The 27387-nt window shown below is 37.8% G+C and overlaps 1 protein-coding gene across 1 annotated transcript in view; it reads right to left on the reverse strand.

Moving 5' to 3' along the window:
* Positions 1–8336: 8336 nt before the first annotated feature.
* Positions 8337–27387, reverse strand: part of POLN (DNA polymerase nu) — a 106183-nt gene continuing 87132 nt past the window's right edge. The window contains exons 22-24 of the mRNA XM_055706019.1: positions 22757–22824; positions 13762–13823; positions 8337–10901 (exon numbers count right to left, since the gene is read on the reverse strand). Coding sequence (XP_055561994.1) covers positions 10833–10901; positions 13762–13823; positions 22757–22824 — 199 coding nt within the window. The 3' untranslated portion in view covers positions 8337–10832. The remainder of the gene's footprint in view (positions 10902–13761; positions 13824–22756; positions 22825–27387) is intronic.

Below are 27387 nucleotides of genomic sequence, written 5' to 3' on the forward strand. Positions count from 1 at the left end.
GGGAAACAAGAAATGCAAGACCATTTCCCATAAAACCTATTTGATACAGCCTGCCTCGGTAATAGCTTCATACTTGTGCCCTGACTGCCCAGAGGCTGCATTTTCACAGTCCTGTGACACACCCTGATGGAATGAGAGGATCGCTCAATCATTGCGCAAGGAATTGATCTGAAAACCTTGGTTCTCTGTAAGGAAAAATCAAGGTCTATCCCAACATACATAGTGAGCAGGAATGCCTTGACCTTTAAGCAGTAAGTAGTGATATACAGACCTGATGGCTGAGATGAAATTTCAAACAACATCAGGCAAGAAATCGTGATGCACTTCAAGATACACATTGGGAAGGCTGCTGTAAATTGTACATTGTGGTTCTTCTCTAAACCTCTTGCAGACACTAAAGCTACAAAGTAGGCTTGAGACTTTGGAACTCTGCACTGATGTCCAAGTTCAAAGTTATCAGTACCAAAGGGTTCAAAACCTTTCTGCTGCTTAATTGTGGGAAGCAGAAAGACACAGACTTCTTTGCAACATTTTCATGCTTTCTGAGTTGAGGTTTTCCATGAGGTTTCCTTTAGCCTCTGTTTTACCAGCTGGATGCTCTCACATCATTTGTCTTTGAGGAAGGGAACCCACTTTGTTCAACTGCATATCAAGAAGCATTTTAAAAACTGACTTAGTCAAATAGCTTTATGAACCAGGCAACATGATGGTTTGCTTCTCCATTTCTCTGAGGCAGGGAAAGGAAATACCTAGGGATTAAACACTTAGTCTACAATGTGAGGCCGTAAAAGGATTTAAATTCCACAGTTTCCTCACTATTACTAATGTGTTTAACTGCATCACAAACAGGACAATACTTTAAGCTGGCAGATTTGGAAAAAAAAACCCCAAGTATACACTTTGCTGTTGCTGGGGAAAGAATGTCCTTGGGCTAAGAAATACAAAATGTCATTGGCAACTGTTAGGTACAGAAGCATCAACGAGCAAAAATGAGCAGGAGGTGGAATGGGATGGGGAGTGAATAACACCTACTCTTAAAATAATTTATTGAAAGAAGTGAAATATAAGGAAGTTAGAATTTAGTTGTAAGACCAAAAGATCACACAAAAATAGCTTAAATGCTCACTCATGGGTCGGAAGATGACGGAGGAGTAGCAGGGACAGGAGAGTGCACCCTGTCTCTGTACCATTTCTGTGGAGCATGAAGAAGGACATGGAGGATGCATAATGCAGGAGTGATATTAAAAGGAAAAAGCCTTCCAGCTTAAGGCCAAAAGACATGCATTTCAGTTGGTTGTACCTATGGGCAATTACACAACAGAGTTAATGCTGCTTTGTTCTGATTACATACAATGACATGTTTAAAGCCGTGAAGCATGAAGCATTCCCCAGACTGGAGACAGTCTAGGCTCTTTGTGGGATACAGTAACTTGGAGGCTGGACAGTCATGCTCTATTCTTTTTTTTCTTTCCTTTCCCCCCGCCCCCTTTTTTTTTTCTTTCCTTCCTTTTATTTTTTTCTGAGCTCTCTCTGGCAGGGCAAATATTGATTACTTCATATACAGTGGCCAGCCCCAAGAGGGAGAACAGAAAGCTCCTCAGCAGAACATCCTGTAATCTGGTGGTTCACACACTCCTGTGGATGATGGATGTTGAAAGCCTTTCAGGGAGAAAGGTTTCCTACACTTTGTAGGTAAAAGGACAGGAGCAGCAGCAACACTCATTGCTCTGGCTGCCTTTTGAACAAAGGAACCGCCTCCTCAGTGTTAGAACGAAAAGCTGTGAAAATCTGTCCTAAGGAGGTGAATCCCAGAAGGCAGCACTCAAATCCCAGAGGGGCAGAATCAATCACACTTCCCTGTGCAGAATTTTTGTGCAGGCCCCCTAGGTATTCAGAGGGCTGGCAAACATGGGATAGGTCTTAGGCATTTTATGGAGTGCTGAGTGCATATCTGATCCCAAAAATGCTGCACGACACTAACAGTCTACCAGCTCCTGCTACTCCTGCCAGACTGAGTAATGCTCAGTAATCCTGCTATTAACAGCTGATAAAAAGAGGAGTCATTCATTCATTTGACCCAAGCTAGACTTCTAGATAAGCAAAGATAAATTGACCAGCTCAGTGGGTCATTTACAACTGGAATAGCTCTGTGCGTGGCAAGGATGAACACACCAAATGCATGAGCAGGAAATGGGAGTGCTGGGTCTGGGGCGGGAGACACAAATGCAGCTTTTGGCCAACGGAAAGTGTAAAGTGCACTGTATTGCACAGAAAGAAAGCAAAAGCTAATACATTTCAGATTGCGCCTGTCAGGTCCTGATGGTTTTTCAAAGGATCCATCCTCATGCTCACCTTTGACTAAGTCACAGGTATGTAGTTTTGCTATTTCCAAGCTCCCAAATGAAGTGACAGCAATAGTTCTGAATAGGGTCTTCAGACAGAAAAAGTTCATTGTTTCTGGCTGAAAAGAGAAAAAACCCCAACATGCAGATGCCTCACAGTGATGTTATGAGTTCTACTAGATGCACCACGTGTTGCATTTGGTGCTATGAGCCTTTATGCCCATTTTGTAATTTGAGCTTGCAGGTTGCAGAGGTGTGTTTTTCTCAAAAGTGAAGCAGGGGGAAAAAATAACGTCTAAAGTCATAATCATGTACCTTAAACATATTGGGATACAGGGAAATAATATTTTAAGACATCAAGGTGCTGCCCAGTGTTGAAAGAAGCCCAGCAATTTCTAATGGAAGACTGATGATCGCGAACTTTGCTCCCTGCCCAGTCTTAAGAAATTGTCTGCAAATCAACCCAGGAATAGTGCTTTTTCTGTCTTTATGACTTGCTGACCTTGTAACTTGTTTCTAGGGAAAAAACCTTAATTTGTACTTGGTTGTATTTAAACAACCATATAGTTTATGATGTTATGTATAAAAAGGGTGACACTGGGTAAGGGAACATGTCAAAACCTCAACCAGCTGAACAGCAAGTCACATACAAAAGACACAGGTAAAAGTTTCAACGGCGAGTGTCTCTGAGAGTTTCACCTTACCCAGCTGAAGATGCCTCCTTGAGACTTGTGGAAGGGACTCCTCTCACCAGTCCTCATCCAGTGACCACCCATCCTGTCCAAAAGCTTTTTGATCGCGATGTAACCCATTTCCAAAGTCCCAATAAAGTCTGCTCAGCAACACATTGCTGCAGTGATTCCTGTAACACGTTATCCATAAGGAATTGGCAATGAACAGTCACTGGCAAGTAGGGAGATGTGCAGGGAGGAAGGGGAAAAAGCAAAGAGAGGTCTGGAGATCTTGAACACTACTATTTTTACTTTTTGCTTGATCAAAACAACAAGAAGGCCAATGGTGGGTCAGAAGAAAACCCTTAGCCATAATTTTAGTCTATGAAGAAAAATCCATCTGCACTGGTTGAAACAGACTCCATCAGAAAACTCCAGTTTCTCTGTCTCGGTAAAACTCCAGTGATTAAAAAAATTGAATTGCGGATTCTTTCCCTGATGCAAATTAGAACCTGACACCCACCCAGGTAGACTGCAGAGCTGGACCAGGCTGGTTTCTAGCTGGGAATAACTCAGCAGGAAAGCCGGGTGCTGCAGGCCTGCTACTGGTGGTTACTTACACTCACAGACTAACTGAGGTTGGTAAGGCTCTCTGGTGGTCACCTACTCCAATCGCCAGCTCAAAGCAAGGCCATCTTCAGAGATGGGTATGGCAGGGAGCTAGATTTCTGTTTACTTAGTACAGAGCCTGTCCAGAACAAGTAATGTACTGGAAGGACCATCATTTTGCATTAGAGATCTAAACTGAGGGTCCCATTTGCTGGTGACATTGAAGATCAAATGGCACCTTTCCTGGTGCTATGTGTACTGCTCCCGAGGCCTTAACCCCAGAAGCCAGAACTAGAGTTGGAAAGGATCCCAGTGGGCTGCTCAGCCAGTGTCCCTGTCCTGAAGCAGGATCAACTAATCATAAGTATATTGTGACACAGATTTGTCTATGCTGTTCTAGAAATGTAAAGTAATATACAGTAATAAAGATCCAAAAGCTCTATTCAAGTCCATTGATGCTTAATTATTACTAGCATTCCATTGAAAGGCTTGCCTAACATCTTCCCTAGTTATACCTTGCTGAAATGTAAGTCCCTATCTTCTCATTCTATCTCCGAGGGACCTGTAGAGCAGTTTATTACCATCTTTATGACAGCCCATTTCATACTGGATGACTTTTAGATCTTTCCTCAGGCTTCTCAAGGTTAAATGACTTAAATTCTTTTTAGTCTTTCCTCATAGGTGATATTGTGTATAGCTCTGATCATTCTTGTTGCTCTCCTATGGATTCCTGTTGCTCCACATCTTTTCTGAAATGTAGCTCAGAAAATAGGGCAGAGCATTCAGCTGAGCCCTTGATGGGGCTGAAGTGAGCAGAGGGATTGATTATACTATTCTTAATCGCTATGCAAACAACTACAAATCCCCAGGTCTTTTGCTGAAATTGATACCTAACTAGCTGTTCCCTATATTTTGGGAAATATGTTGCCTACATTCAGGTAGCTAATTGGTTTTGCTTATGTGTGAAGCTTTGCACTCACTGTCACTGAATCACTTCTTTTTATTCATTTCATACTATTACTCCACTGTGTTAAAATCCTTTTGAATTATAAACCTGTTGGCCAGAAGGATTTAAAGCAAGATTTAAATTCTACAAAAGCAATATAAACAAGACTCAGAAGCTCCCAGAAAAGAAAGAGATGACTCATTATCAGATAAATATTTGTTCTATTGTGCAGTTATAAATGTCTGAAGAATTAATGGCCCAGACTGGAGGGATAAGACAAATTAAAGAAGTGACTACAAACCTGATTAAGAGAAAATGGAAGGTGTTAAGGGATACGGAGAATGCCAGGAGAAGGTTAAGGTTTAGGTCACATATGAGAAGTGAAAGGACTAAAAAAATTCAGCTCCAAAAGAAAAATCAAATCTATCGCAAGCCATAGTATCAGAAGCAGCACAACATGGCCAGAGAATTTGACTAAAGCCCAACATTTACAACACTTTTTTAACCTAATCTGTGACCTACAGGGGCCCCAAGGGAAGATGTTGACTTCTCCCAGCTCATGTGTTACAAAAGCTCATTATATTTAAAGGAAAACCTTCCTGGGAAGCTTATTTAATTTAACATCACAGTTCAAATGAATGGATGGGAAGATAAATAAAGACTGGAATTGCTGGCAGGCAAGTAGGGTGGCCCAGCTTTTAAACTGCTGCAGAATTTATTCATTGTGAAGAAATTAAGTTCTTATAGGTGTCCTTCACATGCATTTTAGAGTCAATCGTCAGTCTGAGCTGGCTTTGGGGCACAGCTTAGAGTTAAATAGAGAGGGAAAAAAAATTCTGGCAGAAGTCCTGAGAAGACTTGTCTTCTTCACCTAACCAGATACCAACAAGACATTTAGGATAAATCAGCAATTAACTAATTTTGGGTCTCAGCTGGATGTGGACTAATGGATCAGTGCAAAGAGGCCAAGGTAATCCAGGGAGATATTTAATTTTGCCTCAGCCAATTCTGTACAGAAATGCAATGTTAACAGGCAGCAGCCACGTATGGGGAGGATGGAGGCTGATTCTCTGGAGCCTGTAAGTATAGCTCTCTACTTAACACAAAAATTGGAAATGGGATTGTAATCTGATGCATGACACTTTTGAATAATTAGAAGTGAGAAATTCAGTGCGCACAGCAGATGAATCTGCCAAAAAATGAAGGGGGGGGGGGGGGGGGGGGGGAGAGAGAGAATTTCCGCAGTAAATTTTTCATACCATACCATGAAAAAATGGATCCTGAAATGAACAACTACAGTAAAAATATAGTTTGCCAGAAAAGTCTCCAAAATGCCATAAATGCATAAATGCCGTGCCTAATGGTAGAAGGAAGCAAGTTGAGAGTTAGAGATAGAAAGATAACCAACTTTTTTTTTAACTTGTGGACAATTAATAGTGAGAGTTTTACTATCAGTAATAACAGTATCTGTGAAGTACAGGGGAAAGGTTGGATATGGATTAAATAATCAGGGTAGACAGCAAGAGCTGAGGAAGAAAGGATCTAAAAACTATCCAACTAATTAGCCTTGAATGGAAAAGGTGACATGGGAAAATGCACCAAAAATATGTAAACATTGGCTGGAAGCTGGACCTCCAGAATTCAAAACACAAGCAGAGAGGATAACAAATTGCCTGGACTTACAATGAGTAATAAAGACACATTTGGTAACATGAAAAGGTCTTACAAAAAATGGGTGGTAGAAGCACACTTCAAAGATGTCTCAAGAGAACCCGCTGAGTGTAGGCTGCTGGTTTCAGTAGAGATGAGCCAATCAGGCTGGGGAAGTTTCCCTGGAAGGCAAAGACAGGACATGACTGAAACTTATTTTAAATCCCAGAGACAACCTGCCCACTAAAACTATTGCAGAACGGCAGAAATAAGAACTGATTCCTTTCCATGCCTTGAATGTTTCTGACAACCTGCTAAGACCAAAAGGAAGTGTGCCAGCCAAAAGTGAGCCCGCGAGCCAGGGAATATAGTAAATGCTGGCAGAGAATGAGGCAACACAGGTGGGAAGGAGGAATGAAATCCCAAAACATTTCTGGGGCTTCTTCTGGTATGGCACTGTATACTTTAATGCGGTTCAGCAGAATATTTGAAAGGCATTTCTGCTTTGTCTTTCAACCAGATGACTGCTGTTGTTCAGCTGAAGAATGACACGGGATCATAGGAAAATTCAGGCTGGATGGGACCTCAGGAGGTAAGGTGGGTTATGAGGTCAAGACCAGGTTACTCGAGGATTTTTCCAGTCTGATCTTCTAATGGCGAAGTGAGAAGAGATGTTTTAGGCCACTGAGGAAATGTATCAGGAAGGCATAATACAACCTTCAACCCATTCTTTGTCCTCTTTTCAAATCAGATTAAATAAGAAAATGACAGGAACAGGTTCTGTCAACTCCCCAAAATGAAATGAGTTTACTTTTAAGGGCTTTTTCTTGATTATTATCAAGAACAAATGATGTCCTGGATGCTCTAGCAGATTCATTCTCTCAATCTACTCTCTGTTTTCAAAAACTGAGAGGGTTTTTTTTCTCTCCTCACATTTAAAATGTCTTGCTCACATCAAATCTGAGACCAGTATGTGAACTATGGTTATTATCAAGTTGGATCAACATTCAAAATCAGAGTCCTGCCATTCCATGGTGGTATGTGGACATTGAAAGATCCAAGTCCTGAGCAGGTATGTATTTGCCATGCTATGCCTATGCAAGTGCCAGAAAATAGCTGTGCTCTTGCACTTCTCACAGACACCAAGTTAAAGTGTTTTCAAATAGTATTCCTTCCCTACTACGCCACATGGGAAATGAAAAGATTTACAGATGCTCTAAGGGAAGATTCAGGCCACCAAAGACACAACTGAAATAAAACCCAAAGACACAAATCAGTTCAAAAGGGGTTATTACTGTGTTCATAGAATCAATTAATGAAATTTCTGCCCACAAAAGATAACTGAAACTAAGGAGACCCAGCTATTCCCCTCTCCCCATCTATCCTGTGATCTCCCACACTCATTGTATCAGTACTTTTGTAGGGTTCTGCACTTAAAGAGAAGATCTGTTTCTTGCTCTCCCAGTACCTCTTCATAGGTTGTAAGAAAAAGGGAATAATTTTAGAGATCAAATTGAGACTTTTAAGGACTGAAAAGGGCTCTTATGATTGCTCCTGCTCCAGCTTATCCATGTTTTACAGTCCTTTTCATGCAGAACCAAAATAACCTGAAAAGGTGGTCATTTATTATAATAAGGGTCTTGAGTCCTCTGGTGTGAAATTATTGTGCCACCCAAAAGGAATTCCTGGCAGTCCTCAAATACATAATACTTTCACCTGTATTTATTTCAGAGGAAATTTGTGGTCAGGACTGGCCTTGCTTTCCCATAAAGGCTCTTTAGATTCAGGCATGCTCTAGGGTAGCTTGTCTAGGGTTTGGAAAAACTGCACTGCCTTCATTTTATAGTTATATATAGATCAGCACACAAGTGTGGTAAAACTGATGCCTTGTCCAGAGGACCTTGTTGGGAAACGAATTGCAAACACTACCTTATCTCAGCCAGCTTGTTCAAGGAAATTACTGCCATGCTAAAGAGATACTTACTTCTACAATTCCACAATTCAAAAAATCCAACAGTTCCCAAAACCTATATTGGGAAGGCAGTGGGAATGGATTGCGAAGTAAAAGAAATTGTCCCAAAGACACAGCATTCTTCTCATTATCTGGGATCTTACGAGTTAAAAACTAAGGAACTTTGAAGCCAAAGCATTTCAGAGAGGTCTCAGAAATCTAATAATCCACAGAATCTATACCTTAACACAGTAGCACAGGGCAGAGAGAGAAGACTAGATACTCACCTGGCTATCCAAGCAGAACAGAACCTAAAGATTAGAGAACATGTCACAGTATTTGTAATTCATAGTACAGCAGATACTGGTTGTACGTACACCAAAGAGCTCTGGTCCTCACCTAGCTACGCCAGAAATCTATATACGGTAATTCACTGACAGGCTGCAATTAGAAGAAAACACATTTTCTTTACTGAAGAATCTGTAGCACTGGAAAGATAACCTGAATTCATGGTACTCATCCTGTAAGTTGTGGGGACACAAACTGCACCAAGTCTTGAGATCTTGGTCATCACCAATCCTTAAAAATTATGCCAGTTTGCCTTTTGCTCTCACACCAGTGTATGCAGAATGAGCCCTCAGTCACATGTGATAAAGCGATGCCCTTATTGCTTGGTTCTCGTCCTTTTGTTAGCTGACTCTTTGTAAATTTAAAACCAGAAAGAAAAGTTGTAAAAGTAGAAGGCGTAAACCTGGTGCCCAGAGGAGCTCGCAGTTCTTCTCTGCAACACAAGGAGAACAAAATATTAACTTTGCCTACTGTATGACGATCTATACAAAGTGCATGTGTCTGGGGAACTGTGACTGGCAGTCTTCTGTGACGGGCTGTGTTTGAAAATTTGTTCTGTATGGTGACCTCTGCATTTCTGTAGCTTCATATTTGAACAGAAGTCAATTCACTGGACATGATCGAGATTCTCCATGTCCTTAAATGTGTCTCTGGTTTTTGGTAGGCTGAAGGGTATGCCTAGTATTGCTCAGGCCTTGAAAAAATACGCTTCTCTATCTGCATCCAAAGAAACATACACAAAGTTGAAATCAGCTGGGAAATGTACAGAAATGTTGATTTCTTTCATATAGTAGAAAGGTTAGCAATGTAGCCTTCGAGAAGCAAGGCTTAATTAGTACAGGCCCCCTGAAAACAGCAGGTCCTCAAGAGGAGTGAAACAGATGAGAGAGTAGAACATTTCACACTTATTCAATGCCACTGCAAACACAGAAGGCTTGAAAATGGCAAAAAGCAGAAGAAAATTTGTACAATCTCTTCTCTGTTGGAAAGGTGGAATCAGACCCTCTGCTCGCATGACCTGGTGCAGTGTCACAGCCATGCAGGCTGGACTCTCCCCCAACTGAACAGCTGACTACCAATTAATATGTAGAAGGTTCTGACTTTGCTTGCATGACCACTGCTAAGAACTAATTTTAAGAGCTGACTGGCTCATTTGAGCTGGCAGGTTACATGTTATTAATATGCAACATAAGAAAAACAATGTTTAATAGTTCAGTGCTTTTAAGTGCAACGTAGAATTGTTTAATGATACAACTTTAAATTGCTGCAAAATCTCTGTAACAATAGACTTTTAAAATTTAAATTATATTACTTTGATAATTTGAGGTCTCATGCTGAAAGATACTGAACACTGCTTAAAAGTTTTGTGCTTGACTTCAGCTTCTAAATAACAAGTAGACTTTTTTGGAGGACAGTCTCATATTCCACAAGCATGGAGGCAGAATTTGGCAACCAGTAATGTTATGAAACAAACTCATTTAAAGAATAAATTCTACAGAAAACCCGTATATCAGTAACAAATCCAAACATTAAAGTAGAAACCTGAATACTAAAAAGTATAAGGCTGAATCCCCAAATTTATCTTAACAATATTTAGCATTACATCAGTAATAAAAATAATAGATTAGGCAAATCTGTACTACTTCCTCTAAAGTACGCTAAGGCTACAGTGTATAAACTGAGTTTGAAATTAATTGGATTGACAACAATCTGGTTATTTTTCATGCATTTAGGCACCCAGTTTTGTTTACCTGTTTTGCTCCAAAATCCTAAATATAAATTAAGTTGGAGACTCTTCATTTCCAAAGAACTTTTTTTAAGTCTGTGGAACATAACAATTAATATGTGATGCAAACTGAGCCTTCTACTCACAAAATATAAAATAAGCCGAACACAACAGTTAAGCACTTGCTGGTACAGCTCAAATAGTGCCAGATTAGAAGTATTTTTACACAAGCTCTTCAGAAAATATTTAACATTAAAGTCTAAACATCCATCTAACTCAAACATATTTGCCATGTTCCCAAAGGGTTAATGTTGTCTTGCTTCATTTCTTACATGTAGTAATTTAGCTCTGAACAAAAGCAGCTCCCTGCTGGTTACCTTGGCTAAAGGAAACACAATGAACTGGTAAAAACCAGTTTTATCTCACTGCTGTTGCCTAGGGCTACAGACAAAATGAAGTAAAAAAATTCACATGCAGAGTATTAGGTGCTTATGAAAGATCCAGCAGCGCTGTTGCCTAGTGATTCAGTGAGGAATCAGCATAGGCCAATGAGGTGTATGGGTACTGAATAACATCCCCGATGACTGCTCTACATCTCCTGCAATTCTGTCATACACCCCCATGATTTCCCTGTGGTAAGAATCACTTTCAACGGAACCTGTCAGAAAAAAAAAATAAAAATTAAACAAACAAATACATCACATATAGTAAGATTACTATTTTTGCTTTTCCATTTGGATGTTGATACTGCTTTAGACTACATGCCTATCCAATATGAAATGTCCCTCATATCTATTAATACTTAATTATCATTACAATTTTAATTAAAATACCTTAACAATTAAGACTAAACTTCAGTTTTGAAATTGCAAATACATGCTACTGAATTGCAAGGAACATGCTAAAGTAAAATTCATCTTACTACACTTCTCAAAAGACCTACAAAATCAAGAGTGTTTATAATCAGCAACCTTGTTAGTAATGCATAAAGATACTAGGGTTTTTTTATCATCCACTTTTCCAATTCTGGGGTGTTTTTGTTGTTGCTTTGGTTTTATTTCAGTTTGTTTTGCAGTTACTGGTGCTCTGTTACACAGTAGATGTTCTGACATGAAAGCTGCCTCATTAGCAAGGACTCTATTTTGGAAAAGAAGCTACTTCAAAGATAAAGCAACCTTCTCCTCAAAGAAGAAAAAGAAATCTCTCCCATTAAGATTGTGTGTGTGCTCTACTTTAGTGACATTTTTCCTCCATGTTAAAAAATAATATTCATATTAACAGAACACATAATACATATTTAGCTGAAGCAAGTGTGCTGAAGGAGAGCAGGAGCACTTCACAAAAATCTTTTCATCTTCAACACTTCTAACCCTTAAAGACATTTTCTTACTGTATAGAAGGGTAAACAACATGAACAGAAATGCAGAATTTTTTTTGGTTTTTTTTAAAGATCCCTCTCAATTTCTTCCCTGAGATCAAGCTGTTGGTACTTCATGTTGTCTATCTGGCCTCTGCCATCAATACATTCATGATCTATTCACTTAGAGTATCCTTATGATACACCTACAGTAGGAGTAAAAGTATGTCATGACTCCTACAGTAATTTGCTCAGGAAAAGGAAACCAAAGCAAGGGTAATGAAACACTTATCTCCAAATACTTCTAGTGCCTATTAGAAAGTCCTAATCTTTGAAAACCCCAGACAGCTACCTATTGTCCAAGAACGTGTTTCTTTTCACCTGTTAAAAGGTAGCTGTTGTTTAACAGAGAATTACTGTTCTTATAGGAATGCCACATTGAATCCATTTGCTAATGCATCGAGATGAATTTGTCAGTGTGTGACAGTAGACAGACAGAGGTGAAAGAAACTGTGTTTTAAGATGGTGTCCCATTCTGTCCACAGGACATTGAAACCTTCTGCCAGTTCATGGTTAGTCTGAAATACATAAACACTAAAATGATATTCTGCCCATGTAACTATGAACACTCTCATTAACCATGCAAACATTTGTCTTTCTTAGAAACCTATTAAATTGTTCATATTTTATTTCGTGGCAATGACTTCCTCAAGCAAAGTATAAACAATGTTGCCTCTGACAAAGTCACCAAAACGTTCCTAGAACTATCAAGGAAGGACTTCAGCATTGCTATTCACTTTATATACCGTCAGTAATACCATATCTGATTATTTCAATGAATGTTACAGCAGCATGATTACCAGGTGTCCGATACTGTCATTAAAAATATTTAGATACAGCACACCGTGAATAACAGTCTCACTTCTTTTTTCAAGGAGTTTGTAACAAAAGAAGCTAGGCAAGCACAGGTGTATAATGTAAGCAACTTATAAAAATGCGGTTTAAAAGCTTGGGAGTATCAGTGCAAGAAACGTATAATCCCAGTATGGCCAAAAGGTTTCACTTGGCCAAATCTGTTAAACAGGAGTACAAGTTCTTACACGGGTTAAGTGAACAGCGAGGGGGGGATTCCAGTGTGGAAAGGAAAAAGAGTAATTTTGATCTCAGATACCCCTCATTAGCCTCACTTTTTGGGGAAAGATGCACTCCATAGGGACCCAGAAATATGTAAGACCTCCAGAGAAAGCCTCACACAGTGGCCGAGATGCTGAAATAGATATAGAACATCTGGAGGAAGAAATATAAGCAAGAACTTATCTCGTAGTTTTCTTTTTCAACCGTTTCCATTAGTGCAAGCGTGTACGTTTCCAAACCAAACTGCATCAACTTTTTTCTGCCTCCAAATTTTGTTCAGTAATACTGCTGAATGACTGGTCTGGCAACAGCAAGCACTCCATTTCTCAGGAAACTGGAAACCATAAGTTTAGGGATTCCCAGGAACTATAATTTTTTATTAAACAACAAAAACTGAGCAGTAGGCTAGGGTAAAGAGTACCAGTCTTGTAGAGAGAAAAATGTAATTATTTTACAAAATAATTACAATGAGGTCCAATAACTAGATAGATACATTAGCTGTGTAGCTATCTACTCAGTTTTTACAAATGTTCTGGTAGATGATGTCCTATACTTTAAACAGTGGCCAATGATTTTGTCTGCTTTAGGCATTAGGCATCCACAAAAAAATGTTAAAAACCCAGTTTTCTAAAGTGAAAATTACTGAAGAAAGATCTTTTGCAATAATTTTTCAGCAGTAATGAATGCTTGGGACATTTAGAAAGTCTTTAAAGGCAGATATTTCTCACTCTACCACACCCAACTGAAATTTCATGGCAATAAACAAAATAGATTTTTAAATTACCATACTACATTGCTAAGACAAGGAGTAGACAACAATCACACTTTGCAAAATGGAAGCTGAGAGTTTTTTCCAGTTATTTTCTTTTAGAATTTTTATAATAGTTTAAAAAATCAATTACCAGCAAATATGAAAATGAAACTATTGAAGTGAAAGGGAAAATAGTTCTCTAGATTCTTAATATGAAGATAACATACAAAGCTAAGTATGCCTAAGATGGTAATGGAAATTCAGAATTGTCCCTACCTTTAGTGGCACTTCCAAGGCTGTGGTTTGCTGCAGGGATTCCATTGTTCTTTTTACCAGTGCTGTAAGGTAAATTTGGAAACCTTCAGCTTTGTTTTCCATGTTAGAATTTTTATAGAGGAAAAAAATTTACATACTTTATATTCTGTTATATAATACCCGCATTTCTATATTAAAAAAAAATAATATTTTTTGAGATTCTTTTAAAGTTAAATTTAATGTCTTGTGGAAGGTTCAATTTCTTATTTTAAATTGATTTTTAGGGTGTAGGGTGAAATTCAAAGAAGTATTTAACTTACATATCCCATAAATACAGCACTAATGTGTTCTAAATAGAGGTACAGCATGTCTGAGTGCTCTATTTTTCAGCTTTCAAGTTCAGTACTTATATGTTTGGTTACATTTTATGTATTTCAATTTTCTTGTGCAGCCATAAAACTTAATCTAAAAAAAAAAAAAAAGCTAGGAAAAAAATACTAGAAGTCTGAACTGTCTAAAATATTACTCTTCAAAGTAAAAGGATCAGAACCAAATGTAAAAAACTCCTCCCTGTGGGACAGTGGAGCTATCAAGAATCCAAATAATTAAACTTCATTATGATTTATGTAACTTAACAACTCATCATGTCATAACACTATGCTCACTATTATTGTGAAAATGCATCTATAATTATTCCAAATCAATCATTTGGGATCATATTTGTCATCCTTGGTCATGCCAATTAGTGTTTTGCTTGAGAAAGATCGCTACCGCAACACAATATTGTTCTAATAAAAATCAAAAAGAGAATCAATGGATAAACAGCATCTAAAAAGAGAAGTAACTTTTGGCTAGCGAAAGTGAAATAGGAATACCCGGCAGCCTGAGAACAAAAGTTATAAAGCAATTTCCACAGCTCTGACAGAACGGTTGACTAAATAATACATGTCATCATGTGCCCCACAGAACTGAGAACTATGCAATATGTGGTGGTAACTGCTAGACCGAAACCCACATGATTACTTGGAAGGTTTCTTTGAAGTTATCCCTCAATGCACATCACAGTTCTTTTGCAGCTGATGTTAGATGCAAAGGAGCGACAAGAACTCTTAAGCAGCTGTGTATGGTTGCTGCTCCCGCTGCTGCCAAAACCTTTTCTAATGATGCCAGCAATGAAAAGTAGTCTGCAATATTTTGTGTTACATCTGTGACGCTGAGGCTGGCTTGATGATGTTAAGGATAGCTAGCTCCTGCCTGAACAGAAGTGGGGTGCTCAGACCATGCTGGCTCACTCTGACTTCCATGCTAATGAGCTGTCATAAGATTGTCCATGAAGTCCAAATTATGTAGTAACACAAAAGATCAGTGGCTGAAGTGTCAAAGCTGAGGAAACAGAGACATTTGTTGACACATCTGTGTACAGCTATACCTATATATTTGCTTCATGTTGGATTTGAGGTAGTTTATGGTCCAGTGTAGAACGTAACATCAGTTTTGGAAAGCAGAAACAAAAACTGCAACCACAGACTGTGAAAGGGGAAGCGCTGACCCAAGTAATTATCCATGTAAAATCCAGTCCAAGTCGACATAGCTATTAATAGAGAAATGTTGGACTGTCTCCGTCTTGAGAAGCCCACTCTGAATTTAAACAAGCTGCCAGCTCCAGGAGGTCAGCAATGCAGCAGACGTCAGGGCATTCCAACCAGGTGGCATGCCTTCAGAAGGCTAAGTGGATTGCCAGTCAGTCCCTGGGTAAACATTTTTTCCATCGGTAAGCTCCCTACCAGGCTACGACCGCACAAAGCTTTTGTGAGAGCGTTAACATCTGGATTCTTCACTTCTCATGCAGAATCACTCAGCTCTGTATGTCGCACCAAGGCACTTAGGAAGGGCACACTCAGCTCTGTACAATTTACTATTTTTTGAGCTGTTAGACAAATAAACAGCAATAGAGTATCAGGGCAACAGAAGGAATATGACTTTTTGACAAAAAGAGCTCCAATAGACAACAAAAGATGGAACATGAGTTAGCAGCATCTACTTATGGATTGAAAGCTGTGAGCGGTATGATAAAGGATGCTGTCTGCATATGCACTGAGTTAGACCAGTTTCCCCCTGGTTCTCTAGACCACTGAACTTGACCAGTTCTCTCCCATATAACTTTTATCCCTAAAAGGGGATTCATGGTGGCAGCAATGATTGCAACACTTGTCTCTCTTGGTTCACACAGTTTTCACTTTAAGGCATCTGGCACAATCAGAATTCTGCTGCATTCTTAACTACTCTTAATTTTAAAAAGCTCATATTAAAGTGGCCACATCAGTGAACAAACTTAATGGTTCCTCATTCATTTTGACAACCCATTAAAAATCTCTCTATGGGTTTGCTCCATTTTGTACATTGCTTTTTTCTGTGTCAGTTCAGTTCCATGTTCTCTTTCTCATTGTCACCCTGACTTCTCCATCTCTTCCCACTGTTTAGCCAGTGGCATAATAAAGCCATTCATTTCAAGAAATCTGAAGCTGTTTTGCCTGCATTTCAGCCTTTTGAAATCACACCTTTGCAAGCATCCAAAAGATTTGCCTACATCTACTTTACAACAGATTTTGAATGAAATAATAAATATATGATAGCAGAAATATCAAGAAAAGCTAGAATACCATTCCTGTTCAGTAGTCTGCTAAGACAGTACACAGTGAAGAAGGAAGCATTTAAATTAAATAACAGTCTTTGCACAAAAATAAATAGGTAAGTTGGTTGAATACATTTTTGGCTGGAAATTTAAAGTTCTAGATTTCGGAGAGATGAAACTCTGGAACAGTCTCCCAGTGGAATAATTTTTTGTACGGAGATGATCATTTATAAAAGAGACCATATGCCATGGTGGTATGTAATTGCAGGAGAGGTTCCTTTCAGACCTATGTATATAATATCTGATTCTCCTGCTACTCTCTCACATCACCTTGAAAATGTCTTTCTCAAGGCTCAAAATAAACAATCCAGACATACACAACTGTATCTTCTTTATCTCATATACATTACACAGTGTGGTCACTAACAAAAGTGACCACAATGTTTAGAGAGATCTGTCTCTACCACTCTTAATTTTTTGCTTCTTTTCTAAGATTTATATTGGAGGCTTTGGGGATAATGATTATTTCTGTTCAGTCAAGAATCTAGTAAATCTAGGGCACATAAATTATTAATTTTCAAATGTTCCTTTGCAGCCAGCCATATACCGCAATCTGTAAAATGCTGTTCTCCCAACCTTTGCAACTTCTGTCTCAAAATCCATAGTCAGCAATTATGAGATTTGTTGATTATACTCATCCTGGAATGCTTTGTAAGTGCTAAGTATGTTATGTTAAAATACTATGTATAAAATAAAACTAGTGACAGCGAAGTGAAGAGATCATAAAGGAGCTGAAATTTTAACATATGTTTTAACATATATTAGATTTTCTTGAGACTGGCCAGAATAAATATGCGTATTGAAAGTGTTGTGAGTAGGAACAAAGAAAAGACATGCATGCCTGCTGTGGAACAAAAGCTTATTTATCCCTATTGATCTGAAGACATTTTTCAAGCTCACTCACCTATGAAATTATGACTCCAGAAGCATGTCAAAGCTGGCCAGACATATGATCTATGGGATAGGGATTTTTGCAAATGGAAAGCTATCTGGAGGCATCTTTAGTTTATGCACCAGTGTTTTTCAAGTTAGAAAAAGGCAGCTCAGAGGACAGAAAATGTCACTAACTTGTGATGACTAGTTCATTCTTTTGTCCTTCTGTTACTTGAGTCCCCTTTTGAACATGTGCACTTTTTTATGCAACTGCCTCAGTACCCGTTAAGTGGGAAATTGTAGCAGAACAAAATGAAATTTCATGGAATTTGTACATGAGTCAAAAATTTGTATATGAGTCAAATTCATATTGACAGATTTTTAAAAAATCTAAGATACTGTTCTTTAGGTAGTCATAATCTTAACTGATCTTCATATCAAAATAATTAGGCTTAGTTTTTTTGATTTTTTTTCTTAGACTGCTTCTTTTAGTGTTCTTACATTTAAAGTATTTCAGCTGAAATATTTTATATCTGGTAAAATACCAGAAGAATAGTTTAAAACTATATGTTTTACATATGTGGCAAATGTAAGAACAGGTGCAGAAACTAACTTCTTTAATTCCATCAATAATGTATGATTATAAGTTAGTTAGAAAAAAACACCTTTAAAAATTGCCTTAATGCACTGTGAAATTGAATACAAAGTAGTGAATGCACATATTTCTACAAAATATGTTATTTCAAGTACCACGTATCTTTGATTTAATTTTCCCACTAATGTATGCAATCAAGCAAGCACAGTGACAGGGAACAACGCACAGTAATCATCACTGGCAAAGTTCACCTTTCAAATTGACCAGGTATATATGGAATACACATCAGAAGCCAAATCTTGCAGTTGTTACTATAAGTATCTCTGTACTGTAAAAAAAAAATAAAAAAATCTGCATTTCTTTACCTCAAAGTGTGCTCCCCCTTTTAGCAGTAATACATTCACAATAATCCAAGGGCAAAGAGGCGTTTTAACTAGAGCGTGGAGAGGTAGTCTCAGAAATAGCCTCCAGAAAATGAAAAATTGGATTCTGCAGCAATTCCTGAGCACTCTTCCAGTGTCCCTAGACAGACTCACAGTTTGATCTGGGGACAGTCTGTCTACCTGATTACACAGACTTCAGAACTCAGAGATGCTGAGCCCTCTCAGATCCAAGAGGCCAGTTTTTGGCATTCCCAAAATATCATCTGCCTTTCTGCTTCCTGGGCTGCTGGAGAGCTCAGAATGTGAGGAAACCAGACAGGCAAGCTGGCTAGAAACCAAGCAGATTATTGATGGTAAAGCTGACAGTCTTCTGCCAAAATTGAACCAATTTCTGCCAAATGTTTTGTTTTGATCTTTCCAGGCACCCTCTAACAGAAAATGAGGATTTGTAAAACGCTCTTTTGCTGTCTTGTTCTTGCCCTAAACAGAGAATAGAGGCAAATAATATGCCACGTTTTTTGTTGAAAATCACACAATTTAGAGTAGTACATGCTTTACTGTGTTCCAAAAAATGTCAAAGCTTGGACATTCAGAGCCTTGTTATAAATAAATGATGTTTTGCCTTGTCCATGCAGAGTGAACTGTATGCATACTATAAAACTGTGGATGATGGATTCTGTTTGAAGAAGGTATTCTTCTGAAACTAAGATAATGTGTAGCTTAAGTTACATGCAGTATTTTGTGCAAAAGTAGATATTAGAAAAAAAGAACATCTTATTGCTTGCCCCTTGTTCATCAAATTTAAAAGATTCAAAATCATCTGTTGGGCACAGATTATTAGATGCACTATAAACTGGATTTCTGTATACTGAAAAGTGCTGAAAATTCTTATTGTGGCTTAGGAAGTCCTAAGCAGGAATAGAGAAAGCACCAGCATTATGATTGCCTTGCGACAATTCTCAGCCTCCACTCCAGAGAGTCTTGGAAGCAAATAGACATTTTCATGTTGTAAAACAATACAAAACAGACACTTCCATAAGGGAAATGCTGCCGAGAAGCTTATGTTCTGTGCTGCAATCTAATTTAAATAATCTATTTACTTTTATTTTCTTCATTTATAAATCTATTTTAAGATTTCATATCCATTCTGCAAATAAGAAAACTGAGACACATGTATTTGTTTTTGCTTTCCTGAAAAAGTAGACCAGAAGCATGACCAGAATCAGAATGCAGTATCAGAATAGTAGGCCATTGCTTGTTGGATCACACTAAATGCAAGAGACTAACACAGCACTGAACTGTAGTCCATTAAAGCCATCAAATACTACTCTTTAGCTTTAAGTCCACATCTTTACCAAGCTTTGTGAGCGTACAACTGAGATTTCTTTCTGGATCATTAAGCTGCAGGCTGGAAACTGCAAGTCAGCAGATTCTGTAATTTAAAGTTTGTGAATGGACAAAAGCTCATTAGATATGTAAAGACAAAGCTGACAGCTAAAGAATATTGGCAAATGAAGGTAAGAAGAGTAAGGACCTAAAAAAAAAAAACTTTGGATAAAGGGATAAAAAACATATTTGGCATTTCAAAGCACTGAAGTGAATTAGGAGCATACATCCTACTGACACTCCTTTGGTTTAAAACTCACATACCTAATCTGTTACCTCAGCTAGCAGCTCCTGAAATAATTGGAAAAGACTAGGAGAAAGGAGTCTTCCTATTTAGTTTCATCTGAAAGGAATCTAGGTCAACCGCTCTCAGACTGCTCTGTGATGTGAACCAAAACTGTTCACACCATGGACTGGGGACAATAGGGAGATCTGCTTCATCAACATCCTTCTGACTGGAAGTTACATGCTAGTGCAGATGCACCCTTTCTCTGCCTATTCAGATCAAGCAAAATCCTCGTTAATGACACTGAAGAAAGAGCAAGATTCAGTCACTTTTAAGATAACCTGGATTAGTTCTGTGGCCAGTAGCAGAACCGTTTACAAAACACAGAATCACAGGATGGCTGAGGTTGGAAGGGACCTCTGGAGGTCATCTGGCCCAACCTCACTGCTTAAGAAGGGCCACCTAGAACCAGTTGCCCAGGACCGTGTCCAGACAGCTTTTGCGTATCTCCAAGGACAGAGACTCTCCAAACCCTTTGGGCAACCTGTGCCAGTGCTCAATCACACTCATAAGGAAAAGAAGGAACCTCCTGTGTTTCAGTTGTGCCCGTTGCCTACGGTCCTGTCACGGGGCACCACTGGAAAGATCCTGGCTCTGTCCTCTATGCCCCCTTCCTTCAGGTATGTATATACCTTAATAAGACCCCCCCTAGCCTTCTTGTCTCCAGGCTGAACAGTCCCAGTCTGCAGCCTTTCTTCATAGAAGAAATGCCCCAGTCCCTTCATCACCTTTGTGGCCCTTCATTGGACTTTCTCTGGTCTGTTCATGTCTCTCTTATACTGGGGAGGCCCAGAACTGGATGCAGTACTCCAGGTTTCACCTCACCAGTGATGAATAAAGGGGAAGGAAATAAATGAATGAAGAAATCAAGAAGGAAATTAATGTCTTGGGTTGGTCTTTAGTGTTAAGAAAAAGACTGTTAAGTTAGTGTTAAGAAAAGTGGTATCACTCTTCTGAGGTGAGTGTATCTGAAAGTTACTGTAATGCAGAATTTTCTTTTTTTCTTTGCCTCTTAGGGCAAAGTAGAGACAAACCTAAAAATCAATCTTCAGTCAGCAGATTGAAAGTGGAATTCCATCTTGAACACTCAAGCTTGGCAGTCTATGTTAAGTGCAAAGATGATTTCCAAGATTTTTCAGACCTCTAGACTGCCCAGGTCCATTTCCTAAAGGTCATCTTAGCAACTTCAATTACATGGTGATAGCTTTGAAGCAGAAGAAGGAATTTACAGTTATGTTTTTTCTGCACACTGCAGCTAAACATGGAGGTATGCCATCTAATTATAGTGGTGTGTAGAGCAGACACATTTGAGTATTTCAACTGGACTCTTTTTGTGTTTTCTGAAAAAAGCCTCTAGTCATCATGTTTTTATAGTGGGATAATTTATTACTGTTATTCACACAATGGCTAGAGTTTTTTTCCATTATACTGGCAAAGTATTGATTCTGTTGAATTTACTACAAATTCATACTAGTGGCAGAGATCAGAATTTGACCCAATGAGGGCAGCATCTGTGATTTTCTGTATGTGTAAGCAACCATGAATAATTTTTATCTTTTGGGTATAATATTAGCTCTATACTTAATGCAAATTGATTTAAAATAAGATAATAAAGATTCTTCTATGCTGTCTTGTAGATCTTATTCAACATGCTACTAACTCTGAAATTGGCACTTTTAGACATTGGCCTTTTCTGAGTAGATACTGCAATCTCTCATAAATTGTACAGTTTTTTTTAATTTAAACCAGATTTGAACTCCTGTTTTAGAGTTCAAATGTTAATATATTAACCTAATTCATTATAATGCCCCTAATATATTGAACTTAAATATTTCTCAGGTTCTTTGTTTTGATTAGATGGAGGTTTAATGTTCTCATTATGAACTAATACCCACAAGAGGGATCAGTGATGAAATGAGACTAATATGGCAAAATGTACTGTTTAAATGAATGCAACACAGGAAGGTGCAATTAATTTTTTCTTAGATGCTTAGTTTATAATGGAAGATATTTCTTGTATTGGTTCTGTTAAAATATTCGTGACAGCATGCTAATTGTTTTAGCCAAAGGCATTGTTGGGCTTCAAACTAGACCAAAGTTTGTGAATAAACATTTGGTACCTACAGCAATAAATCCACTACTTATTGGAGAAGAGACCTAACAGCTTCCTATGCGCCCTCGTTTGCTAGCTAAATTTGTACCAGATGCTGAGACAAACTCTGGCTTAGGAAATAATGCCTGGAAGTAAGCCAGATGAGAGGATAAAAATGTAGGCAGGCACTTTTACTAACCCTTAACCTTGAAAGTTCCATCATAAAGTTCTTTTAATATAAAAAAAGCAGTAAACTAACTTAGAAATTACAGGATGTTACATTCTTACATTAAGAATTTCACACTTCTTTATGTAACAGGCCCCACTAATAAGTATTTAGGAAGTTACTTTCCAAGCCATTCTTTTTAAGCTGGTTTATTTCCTTCTAAAACCCTCTGAAACGCCGGAGAAAGTATTATTATTTAGCTTTACAGGATTCACATATTACATGAGGGAACAGTTTTCTTGATAAGAAAACTAAACACAAATAATCATGTTGATGAACTCCAGATGAGGGGTATATCATGTTTTATCTACTAAGAGTCAGTGGAGGAAAACATTCAGAAAAATCTGCTTAGTATACATTTTTTTAATCATGAGAATCAATGTGCTACTTCTTGTTACCTTAATTCTTTATCATCTGAAAAATTACAGGTTATAGGGAGAGAAAAAGGTGTGGGGGAGAAAGAGCAAGAGAGATTGTATTTACCTGAAAATTCCTGAACTTGAGAATCTTCTACTTCAAACAACAACTCATCATGAATCTGGGCAATTAACCTGAAAATGTTCAGACATTTTAGATAACTTGCAAGAAATTTCTAACAGTGCTTTCCATTCATATCACCAACTAATTGTCATATGCACAATGGATACGTTGAAATGAAAATAAACATCCTACAAAAATGAGAAAATAATCAATAGAGTTAAAAGGATTGCCACTCCACATATTCTGAAAACATAAAGGCAATGGTTGTAAACCCAAACTGTGCTTGCTAGCTTACAAATGTCATTCAGGGATTTAATGAGGTAACAAGGTATTACTTAAAACCAATGTAATTTGCAGCAAACTGCAAGAAATTATAGAGACAGACTTTGATTTGTCAATATAGCTTGGTTTTGTCAAGTTGAGTTGGAAAAAAAGTGGTTGCAAATGTGCGGTTTTACTAATGCAACAGTCAATAGTAAGAGTACTTGGCTCACTGGTATACCAATGTTAACTCCTAGTTGGCCAGTGACTTGAGTCCTTTCCAGGAAATAATCCTTTCACTTAAGTGCAAAGTAGGGTGTCCTCATGCTGACAAACAAATGGGTCAAAGAATTAAAACGTAGGCACAGATACACAACCTGATCTGTTCCCTCTGTTATCAGGACAGTTGCCTTCATAAGGACAGAGTGTATAGTTGAAAGCAGTAACATCTTGAAAGCCATGCAACAACATATACCTGAGCTCTTCAGTTAGAGCTGTTTTGTAATTAATTTATATACTTCTGCTTTGTTTTTCTTTTTGTCTGTATTAGCTCTATATTGATAGGTCTCTTGCACATGGACTGTGACTTAGTTGTTCAGTGCTTACAGGAACAGCACCCTGAACTGTTGGTTTGGGTGAAAAGTACTTACACAATGGAAATAATAAATTTGATTGAATCAAGTCCACAGCAGAATAGACATAATTTAGCACATACAATCCCTGAGTGTAGGTCTCACTCAAGAAGGAAAAATACTGCATATCTGATTAGACTGTATTCCTACTAGGTTAATTTTATTACCTCTTATTGTCTGTCATGAAACTGTACCACCTATTTCCAAATTGCTTCGCAATTTGTATATAAAATTTAAATTAAATTCCCATTGTAGCCTTTTCTTAATACCTAGCAGTTATTCAAGTAAATAATTCTTTACAAACGGCTGAAACATCAACATGGTTACTACTTACAACTTTCCACAGCTTTCAGGAAAATATCCTAAGATAATTTCACACTGCCTTAAATTACAATGTGACATTGACTAACAGTGTGGTGAGCTCTAATAATAGATCTTAAATTATTAGTCACTTACAACACAGTCAGAAGCAGAGTGAAACAGATTAACATATTTCTAATAGGAAATTGGGGCACAGGATAAAAAAAAAAAAAAAAAAGATGAAAAGACCAGGTTTATCTGTAGCAAGAGAATACAGTTACAGGAGAAGTTATAATTTCCAATGCAAGTAAATTAATTAAAGCAAGAGATTCCTCATAATCTTTGAAATGCCATGTAAAAAGATATAAATCAGAAAGAACTGTGATCATTAAATATGAATATTCTGTGAACCAATCAAGTAAGTGAAAATAATAGCATTGATTAAATCAATGCAATAAAAATGTTATAGACTGGTTATTATTTGCAATAGAATAGAGTCTTATGCCTTCAGTCAGGATTACAGCACCATATATTCTGAATATTTGGTAAGGAAAAGTCCTTTCTTAGAAGAACTTACAATATACATCAAAAATTTTATCATAAATTTATCAGGATCTAGGAATGGAGGAAAAAGAACTGGATTTTCAAAATCACTCAGCATTTGATTTACTGATCACATCATGCTAAAAGTAAAACCAACTTCAGGAGGAGCAGGGTTGGACCAGAGGTCAGCACTACCTTATGTAAGTCAGAAAACCTGTGGAAGTAAAACTGTGGAAGCAGTGTGAACTGAAATAAAAAATTCTGTCTGGACAGCCCAGTAGACTTGACACAACTCCACATGTTCCGGTTCATCTACTGAAAGCAGCACAGCTATTTTAGCTTGGTTCTCCATCTGTGCTAAAGGACCCTGTTTCTCAGTGCTTACCATCCTGAACAGCGCAGCCTACCAGCTCGGTTACATTGCCCATTAACTGAGGAATTGCACAGTGTTGCAGAATTACATCTATCCCACCTTAAACATCTAGTGATTAATTTGAAGTGCAGGACAATATTCTGTCTGCTAAAATACAGAATTAGAAATTATCATTGCTGGCTCTTTGTCTAGTTCTGCTACTCTCCTGCTAAGCAATGCACATGCAGTTAGAAAACGGGGATAGTAATTACCTCAGAGATGCTAGATCTAAGAAATAAGTATTTCTAACACATAAAGAACTTACCTAAGTTTTAATTAATATTGAACATGATTTCCTAACTTGATGATGAGAAACGCAATAGTATATATGCTCTCCTCCTTAATGTTCATCAAACAAGTTAGGTATTATTTTATGACCTCTTATAACTTTTTCTTATCCATTTCACATCACTTAATGGGTTCTACTTTTGCAGGTTTACAGTACAATGCCACCTGTATTTTTTCAGGGTTGTTAAAGTAATCACACTTACATGCAAATTGCTGTTTCACAGAAGGAAGCATTCAATTTGATATTAATACAGATGAAGGAAAAAATCAAAGCAATTTATACATTCAAAATTCAAAGCTCTCACCATTCCAGTACATGCACCCACCCACTCATTGCACACTATAAGTGAAAGAAGTTTGAAAAAAATCCTATACTTGTGCTTAATAGAATCATCTTCACTTTAAAGGAATACCGAAATAGCAAGCTCCTCTCATGATCTCTTGCTAAAAGGTATGGTAAACTAATTAGAAACTGTAAACCAGGAACAGACTAGTATTTTTGTTGTTCTACAGATGATAAGAATGCTTTTGATTTACAAGCTAAGATTTTATTAACTATTTTCTTGATTGCCTGCTGATTAGCCATATTTTTTTGAGTACACACATGATTTCTTTTCCTGAGAAACATGACCTGCCTCTGAGTATGACTGTGGTGTGGAAAGGAGATACTGTTACAACCTGCACCTTCAAATGGAGAAGTATTTCTGTGATTGCTAGTCTGAACATGGCTTTTGACAGCAGTTTAGAAGGCCCAGCACATAATATCCTTCTTAAACTATTATGCTGCACTGTAGAATTTTAAAACAAAAATATTTTTTATTCTCTTCAACACTACATTCATCATTCTTCCAGTTTCCTGTGAAGCAACACAGAGACTAAACTTCTCAGGCCTTCAATGGATCCAACCAGTTATTACTACATCATAATTATATTACTGACTTAGATATGCCAAACCAAATTAAACTACCATCAAGATATTTTTTTTCATAGTATTCTATTTATAAGGCCATATTGCCTCTTATATTTATTTATTCTTGGTACCAGGCCAGTTTGTCTAATATAAGAACAAATGAGGATTTTGTTTGCTACTGTAAAGCAATGTATTCCAGATCTGAACCTCTCTGTTCTAAAGTACAGAATTGCAAGTTTTTCTGTGACTACTTCAAATGTGTTGCCGAGAAGTAAGTACACTATTGAACTGACTTCAACAAAACAGCTATTACCTTATTGTTGAACAACTGCATTTCTTTACCATTAAAGGAAAGAACATTTTGTCTGAACTGCAAAGGAGAGTGCAGTGGCATGACATGCTGCAGACTCAGCTGTAGGAATATCCCATAGAAGTGGCCAGCGTAGGATAGGAAAAAAAACCCAAACAAGATCATCATAGTAGTCTTTCTCAGAAGCAGTTTTTTAACAGCCATGTGCAGTGTTTCAGGCCATTACAATGTGCCAAGAGATGCTCAAACTAATTAAATTCATGCTCCTTCTATAGTCAAGGGACTAAGCTAGGCTCTGACTTAGATCTTCTGAATTGACATCTGGAATACCCCAACTCTATGCACTGACTTTGTGGAGGTACCACCTCCTAATACCTGAAGTTACACGGAGAACAGTCCTCTTCACATTTTGGTGATATATTTTTGTATCATTGGGGAAATTTTTACTGTTGTTAACAACACATTTAAACCATAACATGGTCTAGTTTTCCAGACTGGCCTGCATGAAGATTATACAAAATATAGACCACCAATGAATTTCTACAGACTAACTGCCAGTGAGTTTACTCCACTGTTTGGCAGCTGGCAATCCAGACCCACCACATGCCCATTCCAGACCCCTCAAAACTCAATCTCCATTGCTGTCTGTACTCAATTCCCTCAGCACAGTCCCTAACATTCCCATGGGAGGTCTAACAGCACAGGCAGCATGAAGGAAGGGAATGACACAGGCTAAGCCATACATGCAAGGTGCTAAGTCTATTGCTTAAAGAATATCTGAGAGGAACTCACATATTACATTAAGTTGGCTTGTTTAAAAGTTTGAACAGAAAATAAAATTTAAAATTGGGTAACCGGGGAAGTTTTAAATAAGAGGGTCCAATTGTCATGTATAATACAGTTGGAGTCAATGATCTTAAGGGTCTTTTCCAACCCAATTGATTCTATGATTCTATAAGGAAATAAGGGCAAATTTTT

The sequence above is a fragment of the Falco cherrug genome, chromosome 1 (genome assembly GCF_023634085.1).
Source record: "Falco cherrug isolate bFalChe1 chromosome 1, bFalChe1.pri, whole genome shotgun sequence".
NCBI lineage: Eukaryota > Metazoa > Chordata > Aves > Falconiformes > Falconidae > Falco > Falco cherrug.